The sequence below is a fragment of the Chiloscyllium punctatum genome, chromosome 49, assembly GCF_047496795.1.
Source record: "Chiloscyllium punctatum isolate Juve2018m chromosome 49, sChiPun1.3, whole genome shotgun sequence".
NCBI classification, from domain to species: domain Eukaryota; kingdom Metazoa; phylum Chordata; class Chondrichthyes; order Orectolobiformes; family Hemiscylliidae; genus Chiloscyllium; species Chiloscyllium punctatum.
The window spans coordinates 56865406-56883980 of NC_092787.1; the positions used below are offsets into that span (position 1 = coordinate 56865406).

General features: G+C 37.9%; 1 protein-coding gene across 6 annotated transcripts in view; it reads right to left on the reverse strand.

Moving 5' to 3' along the window:
• Positions 1 to 2850: 2850 nt before the first annotated feature.
• The window catches only part of LOC140469206 (dual specificity testis-specific protein kinase 2-like), a 93711-nt gene continuing 77986 nt past the window's right edge, over positions 2851 to 18575 (reverse strand). For 5 of the 6 annotated variants that reach the window (XM_072565518.1, XM_072565517.1, XM_072565515.1 and 2 more), the window contains exons 6-9: positions 17832 to 18005; positions 13709 to 13792; positions 11622 to 11708; positions 2851 to 7295 (exon numbers count right to left, since the gene is read on the reverse strand). In XM_072565518.1, the coding sequence (XP_072421619.1) occupies positions 7194 to 7295; positions 11622 to 11708; positions 13709 to 13792; positions 17832 to 18005 (447 nt within the window). In that variant the 3' untranslated portion in view covers positions 2851 to 7193. The remainder of the gene's footprint in view (positions 7296 to 11621; positions 11709 to 13708; positions 13793 to 17831; positions 18006 to 18575) is intronic. The other variant, XM_072565520.1, reaches the window with a different exon arrangement.

Below are 18575 nucleotides of genomic sequence, written 5' to 3' on the forward strand. Positions count from 1 at the left end.
TCCCCAGGACTGAAAGAAAATAACACTAGCATTTTAACCATTAATGTGATGATCTTAGTTCAGTTCTGACCAATATGATGGATAAATTTCATATACATCACCAGGCTACCAAAATAGTCTTTAAAAATAACTTGGTCAATATTGTATATCAATCATTCATTAGAACCTCATTGTAATAAAAGACTGAATGTTCACCGGTTGTCTATTATGGGTGTGAGCATCAGTAATTTGAATCTTTGTCTTCATATTTATAAAGCCTCATGATACAGGTCACTGATCATGTTGCTATTGGTAACTAGATATCAAAACAATCAGTGTCTGTCTTAGAAGATTGAATTATTTGGTGATTTATTGGCCACAGAGGAGTATATACATTAAAATTATTGCTTTTAGTTGCTTTCTTTTAACTTTATTATTTTTATGATGGTCTTCTGCTTTTGATACTGAGGAATGGAATGCTCATTTTATAATTAAATATTTGCAGATTACGTATAACTAGTTTTTAACCTGGCTCAAAATGCACCTTAACCATAACTCCAAAAAGTGTACTTTTACTGGACAGTATTATATTCAATTCCAGTAAGACCATCTGCATGCTTCCCTCTGACTAATCTGTATATTTAAAAAAAGCTTTTAGAAACTGAAGTGTTGATTTGTCTTAACCTTCCTGACAGGTTTTGCATTTGCCAAGTGGGTTCGGTTAAAATCAGGGCTCAGGTCTTTCAAAATTTTTCGATCTTCCAATGAGGTCTGTCACTCCACATGGATAGAGCTGAAGTTCCTCATTTTCCAGATGTGCCCACTGTGGTCAAGTACAATGCCTGTCTGGGATTTTCTTCCTTTGCCATTGTGGGATACTGCATCTCTTGGGTGCATTTTTATCCAGTTGGATGAGCTCAAATGAACTGATCCAAAGAAAGAAAAGATGTGGAATTTTATGCCTCCTGACCATAGGAGTGGGAATGTACCATAATGAGGTACCATCACTGGCGTAACTTTAACCCTTCAACCACCTAAGGCCCTTAAGTGACCAATGAATCTAGGGGCCCACAGAGTGAGGCCACAGAGTGAACATTGACAGCTTTATTTCAAATTTGACAACAGATGGACTCTTCTTAACCTGACTAGAGCTTTAAGAAGGCTGAGTGAGGGAACTGAATTGGACGGGAGGGAAAAATCAGTTTCCTGATAATAAGTTACAGGTTCTGTATGAAGTTCTCAGAACCTATTAGGCAGGTTGGCTTTGGAAACTATTTTGCATTCATAAGAAGCCACTCCTTTTTGTAAACATTTGCAGTGTGAAGGGTGAAGCCTGACTGAGCTAACCAGATCTGTCATCTGTGGTCTTGCTCATTGCTCTTGAACCCTTATATGGAGTGAAGCCTGACCAGGTCAACAAGCAAGGCAATCACACTGGCCAATGCCAGCCAACCTGATGTGCAGATTAGGTGAAACGGCCATGCTAAGTTGCCCATAGTGTTCAGGGATGTGTGGGTTAGGTGCATTAGTCAGGGGAAATGGAAAATAACAGGGATGGGAAATAGGTCTGGGTGGGATACTCTTTGGTTGATTTGGACTTTTTGGACCAAATGACCTGTTTCCACTCTCTAGGAATTCTATGAATCCAATCTGCATACTTCAGCAATTTTACTTTGAGTTGGATTTCTTGGTTCCTTTCCAGTTTCCTTTAGATGGTGTTTCAACAGAATGTTGAAACACCATCTAAAGGAAAATATAGCCAACAAAAAGAACCAAAGAACTGTGGATGCTGGAAATCAGAAACAAAATTAGTTTATGGTATAATGATAGGCTGGCAGAGGAAGACCTTGTGAATGGGGACCCTAATGCCACCATGCGATATGCTCAGAGGCAAGAGGCTTAGGGGTACAGCTATCTGACTCAAGGTAGAGAGAAAATGAGAAAAATGAAGAGCCATTTCAGACTGCCACCAACAGTCTATAGATGGCCACCAAACATCGAGATATGCAGCTTTCTAGGGAAGAAATCCTTAGTTTTTGGTCACTTCATGGCCCATGAGAAATGTTTCTGATGACAACAGCCACTTCCATGACTGTGTCAACCAAATGCCTACCCATCTATTTCTCAAAGGCCTGACTACCTGGCCAGGCACTTTGAATGAAAGAACCTATCTGTTCATAGAGGGTCCCTGAGTATGCACATACTCTCTCTTCTTCCTGTAGCCTTAGAAGGAACCACTTCTCTCAGTGACGCTACCCTCTGATTGGGTCAGCAGCCCCTGGGAGGCAGGTTGCCAACCTCAACTGGACCTGTGCATTTAAATGAATTGGTCACACATTCCAAATTCAATAAAAGGGATTGTTGATCAGGATTTACAGGAAAGATAACATCTACTTCAATTAGCAACAGAAGTGGTGTACTAAGGTCACACCATTGTATCAGAACTAAGCTTTGGAGTTCTTTTCACCAAACATTTCTCTCCTTCTTCAAGTCTACATTTTTCTTTAGGCTTTTCGTCTTCTCTGATTCAGTATCAATTTTTGGCCGACTGTGATCATGTGACGAGCATTTAATCAATTACTGTATGAGGGGTGCTTCTATAAATACAAGTGTTATTGATTAGAAAATGGACTGCAACCACCATTTACTGGAATGAACCTTGCCCCATGAAAATAACTGCAACAGTACTGGAACTTCTGTTGGCTATATTTTCAAAGTTATTACGAACATAAACCAGGTTTTACTAAAACTATGCACTGACTGTCATAAATACATTTGTTCTTTCAATCAATCAATAAATAAATAGAACATACAGAACCTATAATTTCTTTCATTTTAACTTTATTATTTTTAAAAAGATTATATGTGTTGATGGAGTGAGCAACCCTAACGGTTCAGAACATATCTAGATACTGAAAGTTAAAAAAGATAGTTGAGACAGTAAAGTAACATCCATTTTAACAAAATATGTATCAATAAATGTTTTTAGTATTAAATAACAGCTAGCTCAAGTTTTCAATTGGAAAAGTCAAATGCAAGGCAAACAGCAGCTGCTTGACGCTGTTCAATTCTGCACAATTGTTTTCAACATTTTAGCACCTTCTATAACCAGCAGGTATTGATTAAACAACATGCTTTGTGTAAGCATTCACATATTATTTACACAGTATCAGTCCATAATTGTACTGTACATTATATACAATGCTTAGGTACAAACAAATGTAACAGAAAACAGATGAGAGTAAGCATTGTGAACAAGGATCATAAAGAATGACTTATTGGGATTCATAGTGGACCAGAAAGTCAAATACACCTTTGCAATTAAATCATGCATTACACAAAAACTACTGCAATGTAGTACCTTACTTGTTCAACCACATTTCATGGTTGAAATTTTAAACTAGTTTCTAATAGGTCTCATGGCCCTTAATGATTTCATTCAAAAAAAACTCCCTACACATTTTAATTGTACTGTTTCAATAGTCATTAAAGTATTGTTTTGTTTAAAAAGGATCGTCCTATTTGGTACGAGTTACCCCAACAAGGCAGCTGGCAAGAAACGTATTCCTGGGACTTGATTGATGCTCAGCCAGCAACTTTGGAGAAATGATAGCGACTCTTATTGTCTCTAGCCTGAAAGTTTTTTTGAACTTCCTTACCTTCCTGAGAGAAAAAGAGCATAAGCTCTATTCAATAAATCACCCAGACAGCTCAATCTTAACTAAGAAATTGTAACAATGAGGAGTGAGACAAGCCCTGCCATATTTGGCAGCCTTTGCGACAATGTATCAACCAAATTTTGCCCAAATGGGTAGTTTTGTTTCATTTCTATAATTCAAGAAAAGCCCAGAGGTGCTCATTGGGAAGTTCCAACTTAAGGTTTCTGGTCAAAAATTTCTGACACAAAGAAGATGAATTTAATTACATTTGGAACTGCCAATGATATCACATAAATTTCCAAGCATTACAACATCAAAATAGATTGACCAATTTATACAGAAAACACTGGAAATTAAGAAATATGCTACATACCCTCCAGTTTCATATTCTACATTATACTAGTGCAATTCATATTACAAATCTACTTTACAATCATACAATATTAAATACTACAAATCTATTTTATAGTTAACATGAGAAACAGTTTAAAATGCTTCATTTGTGCTTGTTCTATGGCAGATAGCACGAGGGAAATAGTTCAGTAATAAAAGTGTCAAATCACCTTCAGAGTCATGCAAGAAACTGTGCAATAACTGTTTCGTTGTTCACCTACTCCAAGGATTGAATTTCAGAAAGGTCAGCAATGAAAACTGCAGCATCAATTTATCAATAAATACAATAGATGCATCATCCCCATCTTCCCCAAACCAGCAGTAGCAAAGGTTAAAATGAATCGAAGGAAAAAAATGATAACAGTTATATCCTAAACAATATGCACATCAAAAGTGGCATATAGCATTCAAAATTTAGTTATAAACTGCAAAGATTTTCACCACTTTATTGAAGTATTCTGAATTGTGTTTTACAATTCCAAGATGTAGCTTAAGAGAACTAAAGGAGAATTTAAACACCATTTCTCCCTTTATATTTTAGCCCAGCTACTAGTAATTGAAAAAATATTATGACTCTGTTCATGTCTATCTTTACATCTTATCTTCTTTCCAGTGCATCCACAGCTCACAGGGTAATGATACAAATAGCTGCAGCAACTAAGTGATATTAGCAAACATAGCACAGATCAAGAACCAAACCTACAGCCTTGCTTGTCTAAACATCAATTTGATTTCAGCATTGCCTTTTAATTGGTTTCCTCGCCAATATATATCCCTTGACCAACATTCTCCTCCGAAAATAAAGACAAATGGTCTAATTGGGACAAACTTTCAGCCAAGAGTCAGGAAAGTGACACCTGGAATATTCCCAGCTCCTGACGCCACATCGCAGTAGTAGCAGTGATGTGAAACCATTCTCAAATATTGCTAATTGGACCAGAGGTGAGTTCAGCACGCAACTGGGGGGAACCTCATGCATGTCCGATGCCAACTTTAGTGGGTCTGATCGAGGCTATGGCAGACAGGAGACCTGCCCTCATCCCTCCATTCAGCAGAAGAACTCCAACAGGTCAGATAAGTAGGCATCACTTCAGGTGCTATACATTCCTGTCAAGAGTCCAAACACACTCTCTTCACAAAACCAAGCCCCTCAGCTCTAGCAAGGTAATCCTGTGCCAATTTATGAGAAACTGAGTTTGAACTCTTCCCCCTTTTGTGCAACATGTTTGCACCGCAGTGCTGGTAATAATACCTCTTCAATGTGTTCCTCATAGTTCTACCCAAAAAATGCCCTATACACTCCATGCTCCCCACGTGGCCATTTGAAAATTTCTGTCTATTATGTTCCACACTATTATTAGTTGCATTAAGCAACTAATTTGAGGTTTGTGGATTGCCAGCGCCTTTCACACAACCCCTCCCTTTGAAAATCTAAACATGTTACTCAGGAATCAGTGACGTCTTCCAAGTTCATGATATTCCATGCCCACAAGCACCTGAGCTTATCTACACAGGCCGTTAAATTCCAACCCACTATCTCTGTATGAACTTGCTATGTGCAAGCTTGTTGAGTTTCCTACATTACAACAGTGACTAGACTTCAATAGTACTTAATTGGCTGTAAAGTATTCTCAGACATCCTTTGGAAGTGAAAGGCACTATATAAATGCAAGTTCTTAATAAGTGAACAATCAAAGGAATTGCTATATTCAACTTACCCTTTTCTTTTCCAACAGAACCTCGAATAATCAGGTTTATTTTATGATAATGAGTAATTAATTCATTAATAGAATAGATACTAAATACTTTTTGATTATTTATTGGTATGAACAGTACTTATAGTACTTGATAAGGTGTGCTCACTAAGTTAAAACTCAATTTTTTTTACAATTAGTTATCAAAATATTATTTATCAGAGGGTAATAATTGAAATTATATACACTAGAATGACACTTTAAGTTAGACTTAATCACAATGAGTCAGCCTTTTTAAAAAAAATGTAATTCTTGGCTTCTGTTCACTTTTGCCATTTACTGGGGACACAATGCTGCCTTCTTCAGTGAATGCGATACAGTAAATATGAGGCATTATTGGTAAGGCTGGTGTAATGTCATTGAATGACCAATAAAAGTGAATGCAGGAGGAATTTCCTATTCTGGAGAAAGTTTACCAGAACTAGCTTTACTGAGCCTTAGACTGAATTTCCAGTCAATTGGTGGATACACCTTTTAAGAATTCAGATCAATATTACTGTATCTTTCTCCTACGTGATATGTGATGAGGCACTTCTATAGATTAAAACTGATCTTGGTGTTTGATGGGTGACAATTGAGGTGAACCAAGTTGAGTTCATCGAACATTACTGCTAATCTTTGGAAGTCACTTGTCTTGCAGGAAAAATAAAAATTCAAAAACATTGCTTATACTAATTTAATGTGCGATCTTTTTTCTTTCTCTGTTTCTTTTAAATTATTCAACATAAGCAACTTATAGAAAATATGTTTAGCATGAGGCAATTTAAAAAATATTGAAGAGCACTACAGAGGAAATTCACTAATGAAAGGGTGTTTCACTGAATGGACTCTTGTTAAAATTTACAGCTCTAGTTTCACAGAAGTTTGCATTGCCTGTGAGAACAGTTTTCATGATGTACAGTCCATCAAATATAATGGATTGAACGAAAACACTTATCTGCCTAGTAACCCAGATACAGAGTTGTAATGGCAGTTTTCCAACAAATGCTGAAAGTTAAAACCTTGAATTCTGTTTAATGAGGGTGAGATAATCTGGAATTTGAGTAACAATGAAAAATGGGGCGATATCAAATCAGCCATCCATTATACATCTCTTCCCAATTTAATCTCCATTTGTGGAAATAAACATCAGTTGAGAGTATAACAGATGGCTGAATCAATATAGCTGATTTAACTTTATAACTCAAAGTCCAACTTGTGCCACTCCCCTATGATCAACAAACTGATGTGTTTAGGCAATGGAGTGTGTCTTTTCACTATCACGTGTGAATAAGCTTTTTCTCATACATATTCAAGTCCCACATTCAAAGATCCATTTTATCTTCTCTTTGTTAATACACTGTACAAAGATAACAGTGGTTGCTATCAACCAAGTAAGGCCTTGTGGCAGAGTCAAACACTGACAAATTCATACAAGGATCTCATTGTCCTCATTTGGCTCCAAGCTTTCAGCCACATCCTCAAGTTGGTCCAGTAACTCAAGGAAGGACGGTCTCTTGAAGGCATCAATCTATGGGGCAAAAGCAGAAAATATGTTTGGTGGATTCTTCCTGTTTGGGAACATCTTTTTTTTATTTTATAGGAAAAAAACTCACTCTATAGCTAAACTGAGAATACACAAATAAAAATCAGAATATGCCTGTATTGGCATAAAAAACACCACTTTTTTACTCTTACACTGTGGAATTATACTTGAAATAAGTATCTTACTCTGGTCATCAGACTGCTTACTCTTTTCTTCTCCCCTCATTTAAATCAATCAAATAAATTGAAAAAAAACATTGAGGCCTCAAATTCCAGCAGGACCCTTCTTCTCATATCCTGCTGAAAAACAAAGACCAATGTATACCTTCTCACTGTTTTCTGCTAACCAGCCAATCTTCGATCAATGTTAGTACATTACCCCATTCACCATGTGCTTCTACTTGCATAACCACCTTTTACGTGGCATCTTATTGAATGCTTTCTGAAAATTCAAGTACAATATGTCAAAACCACACCCTGATCCACATAGCAACTACTTCTTCAGAGAACTCCAGAAGTCAGTCAAAAATAATTTAATTATCACAATAATTTGCAGATTCTTTACTTAAGACTTTTTTCTAAGTGCCCAACTCCTATATTATTGATTGTAATGCTCTCCCTAGTAAGCTAACTGGTCTATACTTTCCTGATTTCTATTATCCTCCCTTTTTGAATTGATACATCATATTTGCTCTTTTTCAGTCTGATAGAGGATTTCAAGGATATTGTGAATTTTTGAAAATTAATGCCAATACAACTGCTTCATTAGCCACCTCCTTTAAGATATTAGGATGAAGTCCATCATAAGACCATAAGACATACGAGCAAAAATTAGGCCATTCTGCCTATCAAGTCTGCTCCATCATTCAATCCTGGCTGATATGTTTCTCAACCCCTTCTCCCGCTTTCTCCCAGTGACCCTTAATACTCAAGAACTATCCATCTCAGTCTTAAATATATTCAATGACCTGGCCTCCATAGCTTTATGTGGCAATGAATTCCATAGATTCATCACTCTCTGGCTGAAGACATTTCTCCTTACCTCCATTTGAAAAGGTCTTCCCTTTACTCTAATGCTGTTCCCTCGAGTCCTAGTCTCTCCTACCAATGGAAACATCTTCCCAACATCCACTCTGCCCAGGCCATTCTATAATCTGTATGTTTCAATTAGATTCCCCCCTCATCCTTCTAAACTCCATTGAGTATAGACCCAGAGTCCTCAAATATTCCTCATATGTTAAGCTTTTCATTCCTGGGATCACCCTCTAAACACGCTTCATGGCCAATACATCATTCCTAAGAAATGGGGCCCAAAACTGTGCACGGTACTCCAGATGTGGTCTGACTAGATCGTTATATAGCCTCAGAAGTACATCCCTGCTTTTATATTCAATGCATTAAGGACAAAGAGGTAACTAGGGAGAGATAGAGCTCCTCAAAGATAGCAAAGCAACCGATATGTGAAGCCATAGGAGATGGGTGAGATACTAAACAAGTATTTTGCATCAGTGTGTACTGTAGAGACTGTGGGGAAGTAGATGGCAACATCTTGAAAAATGTCCATATTATAGACGATGCAGCGCTGGATGTCTTAAAATGCATAAAGGTGAATAAATCCCCAGGACCTGATCAGGTGTACCCTAGAACTCTGTGGGAAGCAAGGGAAGTGATTGCAGGACCCTTTGCTGAGATATTTGGATCACTGGAAGCCACAGGTGAGGTGCTGGAAGACTGGAGCTTGGCTAACATCATGTCATTATTTAAGAAACTTGATAAAGAAAAGGCAGGGAACTATAGACTGATGAGCTGAAAATGTGTTGCTGGAAAAGCGCAGCAGGTCAGGCAGCATCCAAGGAACAGGAGAATCGACGTTTCGGGCATCAGCCCTTCTTCAGGAATGAGGAAAGTGTGTCCAGCAGGCTAAGATAAAAGGTAGGGACTATAGACTGATGAGTCTGACATCGGTGGTGGACACATTGTTGGAGGGAATCCTGAGGGAAGGATTTACATGTATTTGGAAAGGCATGGACTGATTACGGATAGTCAACATGGCTTTGTGGGTGGGAAATCATGAACATTGATTAGGCCACTATTAGAATATTGTGAGCAATTTTGGTCTCCCTCCTATAGGAAGGATATTGTGAAACTTGAAAGGGTTCAGATAAGATTTACAAGGGTTGGATGGCTTGAGCTATAGGGAGACGCTGAATAGACTGGGGCTGTTTTCCCTGGAGCATCAAAGGCTGAGGGGTAACCTTATAGAAGTTTATAAAATCATGAGGGCCATGGATAGAATAAATAGATAAGGTCTTTTCCCTGGAGTGTGGGAGTCTAGAACTACAGAGCATAGGTTTAGGGTGAGAGGGGAAAAATTTAAAAGGGACGTAAGGGGCAACTTTTTCATGCAGAGGGTGGTGTGTGTATGGAATGAAGTACCAGAGGAAGTGGAGGAGGCTGGTATAATTACAACATTTAAAAGACATCTGAATGGGTATATGAATAGGAAGGGTTCAGAGGGATACGGCCAAGTGATGGCAAATGAGACTAGATTAATTTAGTATATCTGGTCGGAAGGGACAAGTTGGACCAAAAGGGTCTGTTTCCATGCTGTACATATCTATGGCTCTAACTGTTGCCATGTTTTTCATTGGAAGGACCACAGACCCAGATTCATTTTGAATACATTCCCAGCATTGATATATGCTACATCTCTGTCTTTTCCTTCCAGTTCCAGTCACCTCGCTCAGTTCTGACACTTTGTAAGGAATCTGAAGTCCAGCCACGACATGTTGATGATAGCTTCATACATACCTGCCCTCTGGTCTCTTACCTGCCCTACTCACAGTCATACACTGATCATTGACCCAATCAGATGACCCCTAATGTATTGAATCCTAACAGCTGGAATTGTCTCCTGGAACAGAGTGTCCAGATAACTTCCCCCTTCATGATGTGCCACAATAGCCACAAATTGTTCTCCAGTCCACTGACTTTGAGTGAAATTCTTGTCACAGCAGGCACTTAATACAGACATGCTTGTCCTAGATCACAATGGCATCTAGAAACTCCCACACACTGCCATAGTAGTGCATCACATGGCCTGCCATCTTTATTGTGTGTCAACTAATTTACAAATCAAACTAATTTATAATTAACAAACCCTCCAGTCAGTTTAGTACCATTATTTTAGCAATACTAATTAAGAGGTGACAATTACTGAATTGTTGCAATTTGTTGGGCTTGTAAAAAAATCTTTATTAATACCAGTATACACCTTTCCTTAACAATAGTTGCTCACAACCCAGTTGAACAACAATTTTCTTGCAATCTCACTGTTTGATTGTTCTTTCCCCCCAAATCAGGTGCTCTCCAAAGCTTGCAGATGTTAAACCCAGGTCTCTGCACCTGGGCTTCAACTTACTCCCCAGCTCCTCTCTTGCTGCTGTCTTGAAGTTTATCAACATTTTACCATTTGCTGCCGTGACAGATTGGCCATGACACTAAGGATTTCACTAAAAAGAGGTTAGGAATTAGAGTTAGAATTATTCTGTGAGATTAGTGATAACAGGAACAAATGGCTCATATGGAATTTTGCTGCTGTTTTTACAAGAGCTAATACTTCTGTTTTACCCTTTTGCCTTCACAGTCTATGTAGTAAAAGAAGAGAACTTTAAAGGGACGTTAGAATCCCACAGTGTAGAAGGAAGACATTCAGCCCATCAAATCTGCACTGATCCTCCAAAGAGCATTCCACCCTGACCCACTCCATCCTCATAATCCCTCATGAGGCTTTTATCATGGCTAACCCACCTGATCTGCGCATCCCTAGTCAATACAGACAATTTAGATTAGCCAATCCACCTAACCAGCACATCTTTGCACTGTGAGAGGAAACTAGAGAACCTGGAGGAAACTCACGCAGACACAGGCAAAATGTGCAATCTCCACACAGACAGTCCCCCAAGGATGTAATCGAACCCAGATCCCTAGCATTGATAGGCAGCAATACTAACCACTGAGCCATTGTGCAATCTATTCTACTTATGATGCTGATTTTGACAACATACCCCATCTGAAATATTTAATTAATGTTCTCTTTCAGATGTTAACCAAACTATCTAGAATATCATTTGTTTCCACATGCATCAAAATTTGACTCCTCTCTGGAAGGACCATTATATTGAAAAAGAATGGTTTATTGATTTTGTTGTGATATAGTTCCTACTACAATCAATGGTTTATGCAATGTGACCAAGACCTGAGTTAGTGAACCTTGTAGAAAGAATGATGGTAAGTCAGAAATACTTCATACCCTACAGCAGTTAACTGTTAATTCCAGGACAGCTTTTGGACAGCCATTCACCATTTCCTTGAATGCTTCAGAGTTGAGTCCATAATCCTAGAAAATGTTTTCAGAAAGAGATTTCAGAATTATGCATGCTCCTGTGCTTGCCAAGTTGAACCATGGTATAACAGTAATGGTTTTAAATTGTATCATTGGGCATCAGCCAGTACATTGACAATTAAATGCTAATTTGGTTACTATATAGCATCATACATTTTCATAATCAATAATTTCAGTAAACTTTTAATAATATAACATATATATAGTATATAGATGTACACTATACAGAAAAAAGTAAATATATTGTTAACAATTTATATTCACTGTCACTATGAGAAATTATGGAGTGGACTTTAGTGGTCCAGATAAGATGATAGCATTCGTCACTACCCCTAGAAAGAGACTCACAGAGATTCAGTGATCTGTATAGCATGGATTTCACTTTTCCTCTTGTTAATTTCATTACAGTATCAGCTGTCAGGATCTCTACTAAACAATGACAATGAAGTCATCAAGCAAGCTAAGCAGCTAAATACTGAAATATTTAAAAACAGCAAACTAAGGACAATACACTGATTATCTGTCACTTTTAATTAATCTCACAGAGAGTGAAATAAAGATTTAGCCGTACACATGGAATTATGGTCAAAACTAAAAGATCATCAACAAACTTTTAAAGCATTTTAAAATTCATTTGTGTTTCATTACTATTTGACTTTCTAGCAATATAAAATTAGTTTTCCAGGACCGCAGAGATTGTTCAGCAGAGATTTTGACTGAGTATGCTATTAAACATCCAGTTACACCTCAATCAACAAAGCACAATCTTTAAACGGTTACTGTTCTGAGATAAACGGCACAAAATGTGGAAGCTCCCATTGAACCAAATTATTTTGAAGATTTCCATTTCTGAGAACTTCACCAGCATACTCTGTGGGAGAGTAGTGAATCAAGGAAAACATCTTCTGAATTTCCGTGTCTAATTACACATATGCTCACACCAGAAGTTCCAGTCAGTTTCACAGAATAATGATGGGTGAACACTGACAGTGTCATGACTTTATAATTACAGTGATTACACCTCACAAGTACTTTTATCATTGAAAAGCATTTTAAGACATTGAGGTCCTGAAAGGCAATATATAAATGTACGTCTGCTTCTCTTTCTTCTTTGCTACTTTCCTTACTATTACAACTGGAAAATATGGTGCAATATCAAAGAAACTGTGCTTCAAGACCCCTCTTATAAGTTCACAATAAAACGGTTGAGGTCCATCTATATGAACATCTAAACTCATCACTTGTTGCAGTCTTTCCTACAATCAATAGAAAACACAAAGAATGCAGAAAAAAATGCATCTGTATGTTTTTGGGACAGCAGTAATACAAAGGGACCTTATTGCTCATTTTAAGCTTGTTAATGCATGCAGTGCAAAAGACATTGTTCGCTTTTCTCTTAGATATTCACTGTAGACAATCTGACTTGGTTAATACTGATTTGCTTTAGAATTTGTTACAAATGTATGATTATTCATTCTTCCATATCCATGTAAGATATTATCTCATTTTGAATTCTGGTGTCAAATCAGAGATTGACACTAAGTTTGAAAGTTTGATGTTTAGAATTCCCATTTATCTTCTGTCACTTATCATTTAATTAATCCTGTCTGCTGATGGTTCTGTAATTGGCTTTCTGCAACTGTGAATCTGATAGGGCTGTATGAATTATAAACAGGTTTATATTATAATGATTAAGGAGTGAATTCTATGCTCATGTAAAATGGAAATGAAACAAAAGCAAAAGATTTTGCTGCTGACTTGCACGACTCACCCAGAATGAATGATTCTGTGAGGTGTTTGTATCAGGCTTTATATTCAACAAAAAGAGTTCAGCCATTCCAAAGTTTCAAATGGTTTAAAAGATAAATTTATGATTGAGATTTGGAATTGATCCTATTAAGCCTAAAATGACTCCACCATCTGGATTCATATTACTACTGTCCCGCTTGCCTTTGGGTCAAGTGCCAGACTGGTGACCAGTCATTTATAGCTACCTGTGTCCTGGGAAGAAATTCAGGATCAGCGGTGACTCTGCCAAGTATTTCACACAATACTATACCAAAGGAGAAAACATCAACCTGAAAGATATGTAGCCATTAAGAACAACTGTCAGTTCAATGCCTGATTTGATACTAAATAATAACATACCTTTAAAAACAATAATATTAGTTGATAAATGAGACCCTGGAATTTAAGCCGGTCAACAATATACCTCCACATATCATAAATCTCTCAAAACCACTGGATTTATAGGACAAAGAAATCTGGGTAAAAGTCAAACATAATTTACAGGTTTTACATTCAGCACAGCTACTGTTTTATAGACTCTCTGAATAAGTATATTCCCTACCAAATGATGTAATCCTATAGTTCATGCTAAAAATGAAACCTCCTCAGAGTTCCAATGCTATTTTCCCATTTTAGTACTAATGGTAAGAGTTACATAACTAGAATGTGATATAAATGGAGATGCATATCTGCTGTTTATAAATGCCAGTTATGAATTAAGTTTAGTTTACATTCATGGTGTGTATTAACTCTGTACTTGAAAACATCCACTATCCTGAAGAAACCAAATTCTAAATTTCTCTTGCTGTTGACTTTATATTAGGCTTCTGTCTTCATAACTTTAAAGTACTTACCAACGTCTTTATGACTTGCAGCCAGTGAAATAAATTGAAATTGTGAATTGAACAGAAGCAAATTCTGAGCCATCAGATCACTATGGGATAATGAATTAGAATAAGCTCTTTAATGAAACAGAAGAATGGGAATGGACCTATGCATTCCCTTGCCCCTATTCTATCATTCAATTAAATGAAATCACAATTGATTAGTACTTCAAAATTTGCTTCAATTCAATATCCTTAATAGATTTACCTCACAAAATTTACTCATCTCAGTCACAGGGCTTTGCTGTGGCTAACATCATGGGCTTATCTTCAGCTGTTTCATCATTAACCTTCCCTTCATTTTGAGGTCAGAAGTGGGGATGTTCACTGATAATGAAACAACTTCAATATCATTCACACACTTCCAATATGACATAAGATATAAAAGCAGTCCTTATCTATTTGCAGTGAGACCTGGAAAACATCCAAGTTTGGGGATTTACAAGCACTATCAGCCATGTTACACAACTGCCAGGCAATGACCATATTCAACAAGACAGAATCGAACCATCTCCTGTTAACATTCAATGGCAATACTATCACTTAATCAACTTATACTATCATCAAACTGTGAGTTTACCATTGACCATAAACTTAACTGGATTCGCAAAATAAACACTGTAGCTACACAAATAGGCCAGAGGCTGGGTTTTCTAACACAAGGAACTCAGCTCCTGACTCCCTAGAATCTGCCTACCATCCACAAGATTCATGTGTCAGAGGGATAGAATAACACGGATAAGTGCAGCCCCTACAATTCAAAAGGCTTAACACAAAGGCAACTCACTTGATAAGGATTGTCCCCATCCAGTATATTAAAAATTCATTCCCTTTCTCACAATGCATGGCAGCAATGTGTACCATCTACAAGATGTGCTGCAGGAACTCACCAAGGCTCCTTTGACAATACTTTCCAAATCCACAACTTCTATCGCCTAAAAGGACAAGAGTGGCAGGTACTTGGGAATACCACCACCTTCGAGACTCCCTTCAAATTACCCATCATCCTGACTGGGAACTGTTTTGCTGTTCCTTCGTGGTCAGTATAACAAATCCTGGAATTCTTGACTGAACAGCAGTGTGGGTGCACCTATACCATATGGATTGAAGAGTTTATGGAAAGTGGCTCACCACCACTATCTCAAGGGCAATTTCAGATGGACAACAAATGCTGGCTGCCCACACAGTGACCCCTACCTGCCCATCTCACCTTTGAAGATTTCAATAGACCCAGCATTCACAGTTTTTCAGGAGCGAGAACTCTGGGTTTACATTGTCACTTACATGAAAGATTGCTTTCTGATTTCAGCATCTCTCCCACCATAAGAAATAGTTTCAAATAGTTGCCACTTAGCACTGTATAAACTCCTCTAATTGTTTTAATGCCTGTAATAAATCACTGGGCCCACCTCACACCCCATAACCTAAAGGAATGCAAACTAGCTGTATGCAATTTGTCACCTTAATTCAACGCTTTAAGGTCTGATTTTGGTGAAACTGCACTGCCCCCTTCCAAAGTTCTGCTGAAGTTCAAAACTAATACACTGTAACAGGTAATGTTTTGTTTAATTGAACTCAAATTTCATACTGGCCGGGGTGGGATTTGAAGTCATGCCCTCGGAATATTAGTTTGGTCCAGTGACATTGCCACTATGCAATCATCTCTCCATTATGGCTTCCTCATGTTAAACTCTGTCAGCCACAAGTATATGAATAGGAAATGATTTGGAGATGCATAGGAAAGGTTTGGAGGGATATGGGCCAGGAGCAGGTAGGTAAAGTTTGGACTAGTTTAGTTTGGAATTATGTTCGACGTGGATTGGTTGGACCAAAAAGTCTGTTTTCCTGCTGTGGGACTCTGACTCTATGAATGCTTTGAACATCTAAATGCAATTCCAAGTCTGCTTTCTAGACTCCCAGTTTCATCCAAGCCTGAACAAGGATGAAAATCTGCTGGTTTGTCTGTGAGTTCCACAATCAATGGTTAAATTTCCATAAGACCATAAGACATAAGACAGAGGAGTTGAAGTAAGGCCATTCAGCCCATCGAGTCCACTCCACCATTTAATCATGGCTAAATTTCCTGAGTGTGTGAATCTTAATGCAATGTATCCCTATTAAAGCTCTTACTTTGTGCTACATATGGAAGAATTATCAACCTGTTTAAAATAAAATTAATAGCTGTGTTCCAATGCTGTGGACAAGAATACATGAGAAAACATTAAGTTATAATGCATACAAATGAAATTAAAGTTCCCAGTGGAAAACACGATGACAGCATTGATAAAATCTTCTTAATTAAGTCCTTCATGATCACAATGAAACATGGTCAATATTAAATTTATAATGAGATTTTATTCAATAGAAAAAAGGTTAGTAACCAAAATTGGCCACAATGAAGGGAAACTATGAAACAAGTGATCCATAATGTTTAATCTTTGTTGAACACAGGCCCAGACTCTCATTGAATAAGGAGTTACTCATTAACGATTTGCACGTTTTTTGTTGGCTTAGAATATATTCAGTAGGTCCCTTATAGGCTCAGATATTATAAGCATCTGGATCACTAGTCCATGAATGTTGGCAGCTTGTGGCATCAATAACAATTCAAGTCAATTATTTTTATCATTTTTTTGGGATGGAAGGTTTCATGGGAGGGCTGGTTTCAATCTACTTCTTGAACCACTGTATCCATGTGGTGATGGCGCTCCCGCTATATCAGGGCCAGGGAATTTCCCCAATTTTGATCCTATGATAGCAAAATAGGTCCAAGCCAGGATTGCAGGTGACTTGAAAGTGGTGATATTCTTCCAGGTGTAAGAGGTCATGGGTTTGGGTGCTGATACCAAGGAAGCCATGACAAGTTACTGCAATGCTTTCTATAGATGGTATATGCAGTAGCTCTGCTGTTCCACATTGATAGGAAAGAATTTGAAGTTTAAGGTCCCAAATGGGCTGATAAGCAGGTAGACTGTATCTTCATTTAATTCAATATTAAAAACACACCTTTTTGTGCAGCAGGGGTGCGCTCTCTGAACAATCATTCACCTCCTGGGCAGATCACTGCCACAAAGCCAATGAAATAAGCAGTTCAATATTCATCGGTTTCAATGGAAGCACCGTCCATGGGGTTGGCAACTCATAAAACTGATCATAATATGGTCTGATGCCGAAGTCCAGGCCAGCTTTAGGTTTCTCAGTTAACGCTGTGACAGGTCTTTGCCTACGACAGAGCAAAGCTTAATCTCCAATGTATTCTATCCCAAAATGACCATTGATTACACTAAACAAGGGTATGGTAGGATCCTTTTTAATGTTTTATTTGGAAAACCTTTTAAAACTAAGCATTCAAACAAATATTTACCCTGATGTCGTGTGAAAAGAATGAACAAAGAATTCTGCCATTGTCCAAATTTAGAACAGAGGGAAGTTAGTTGTACTTTACCTTCCTGTCGTAAGGTTCACCCCGCAGCATTTCAGGTGCCATCCAGAAGGCTGATCCAACCAAGGACAGCTTCCGTTCAAGATCCTTCGTAGGCAACTCAACGACCTCCCGTGCTAGCCCAAAGTCTGTAACCAAGGCCTCTCTCCCACGTGCCGTTATCCTAATCAAGCAGTTCTGACATAAAATAAAATACATTGACATTAATATGTGAGGCAACTATGAGAATTTCTATGAATTACTCGGAGAGGAATGTTATAAAAGCCCTTTACTGAAATTGAAAATAAACTATCATCGAAAAAAGTATACACAATGAAACATTTACAATTCAATCATTTAACTGTTAAGTTGGAATGAAATATAAATGCTACAATGAAGTAAATCAATGGTTTCCATGGCTTGTAAATCTGCAAAGGACCTCATAAGCCACACAAATAAAATCCCCATGAGTGTTCACCATCCCTCTCATCCACTGACAGGCAAACAATGTTTTCCTCCCTTACTCACTCTCAATAGTGTTTGGCCCAGGCTATCACATAGCAGCTGTTCCCTCGCTTCCTCACCTCCTGACTGTTCAGATCCTTACCCCACCCCTTAACAGTGTTCATCCTTTTTATTTAACTCTGACTGCGTTCTTCCCCCTCCTTGTTTGGAGTCAGGTACCAGAGTGTCATCATCTCTGACACTCACCAATCTTATCTGTCAGCCAGGGCTCACTGATTGGACCAGATTAATAGCCCCAAATCA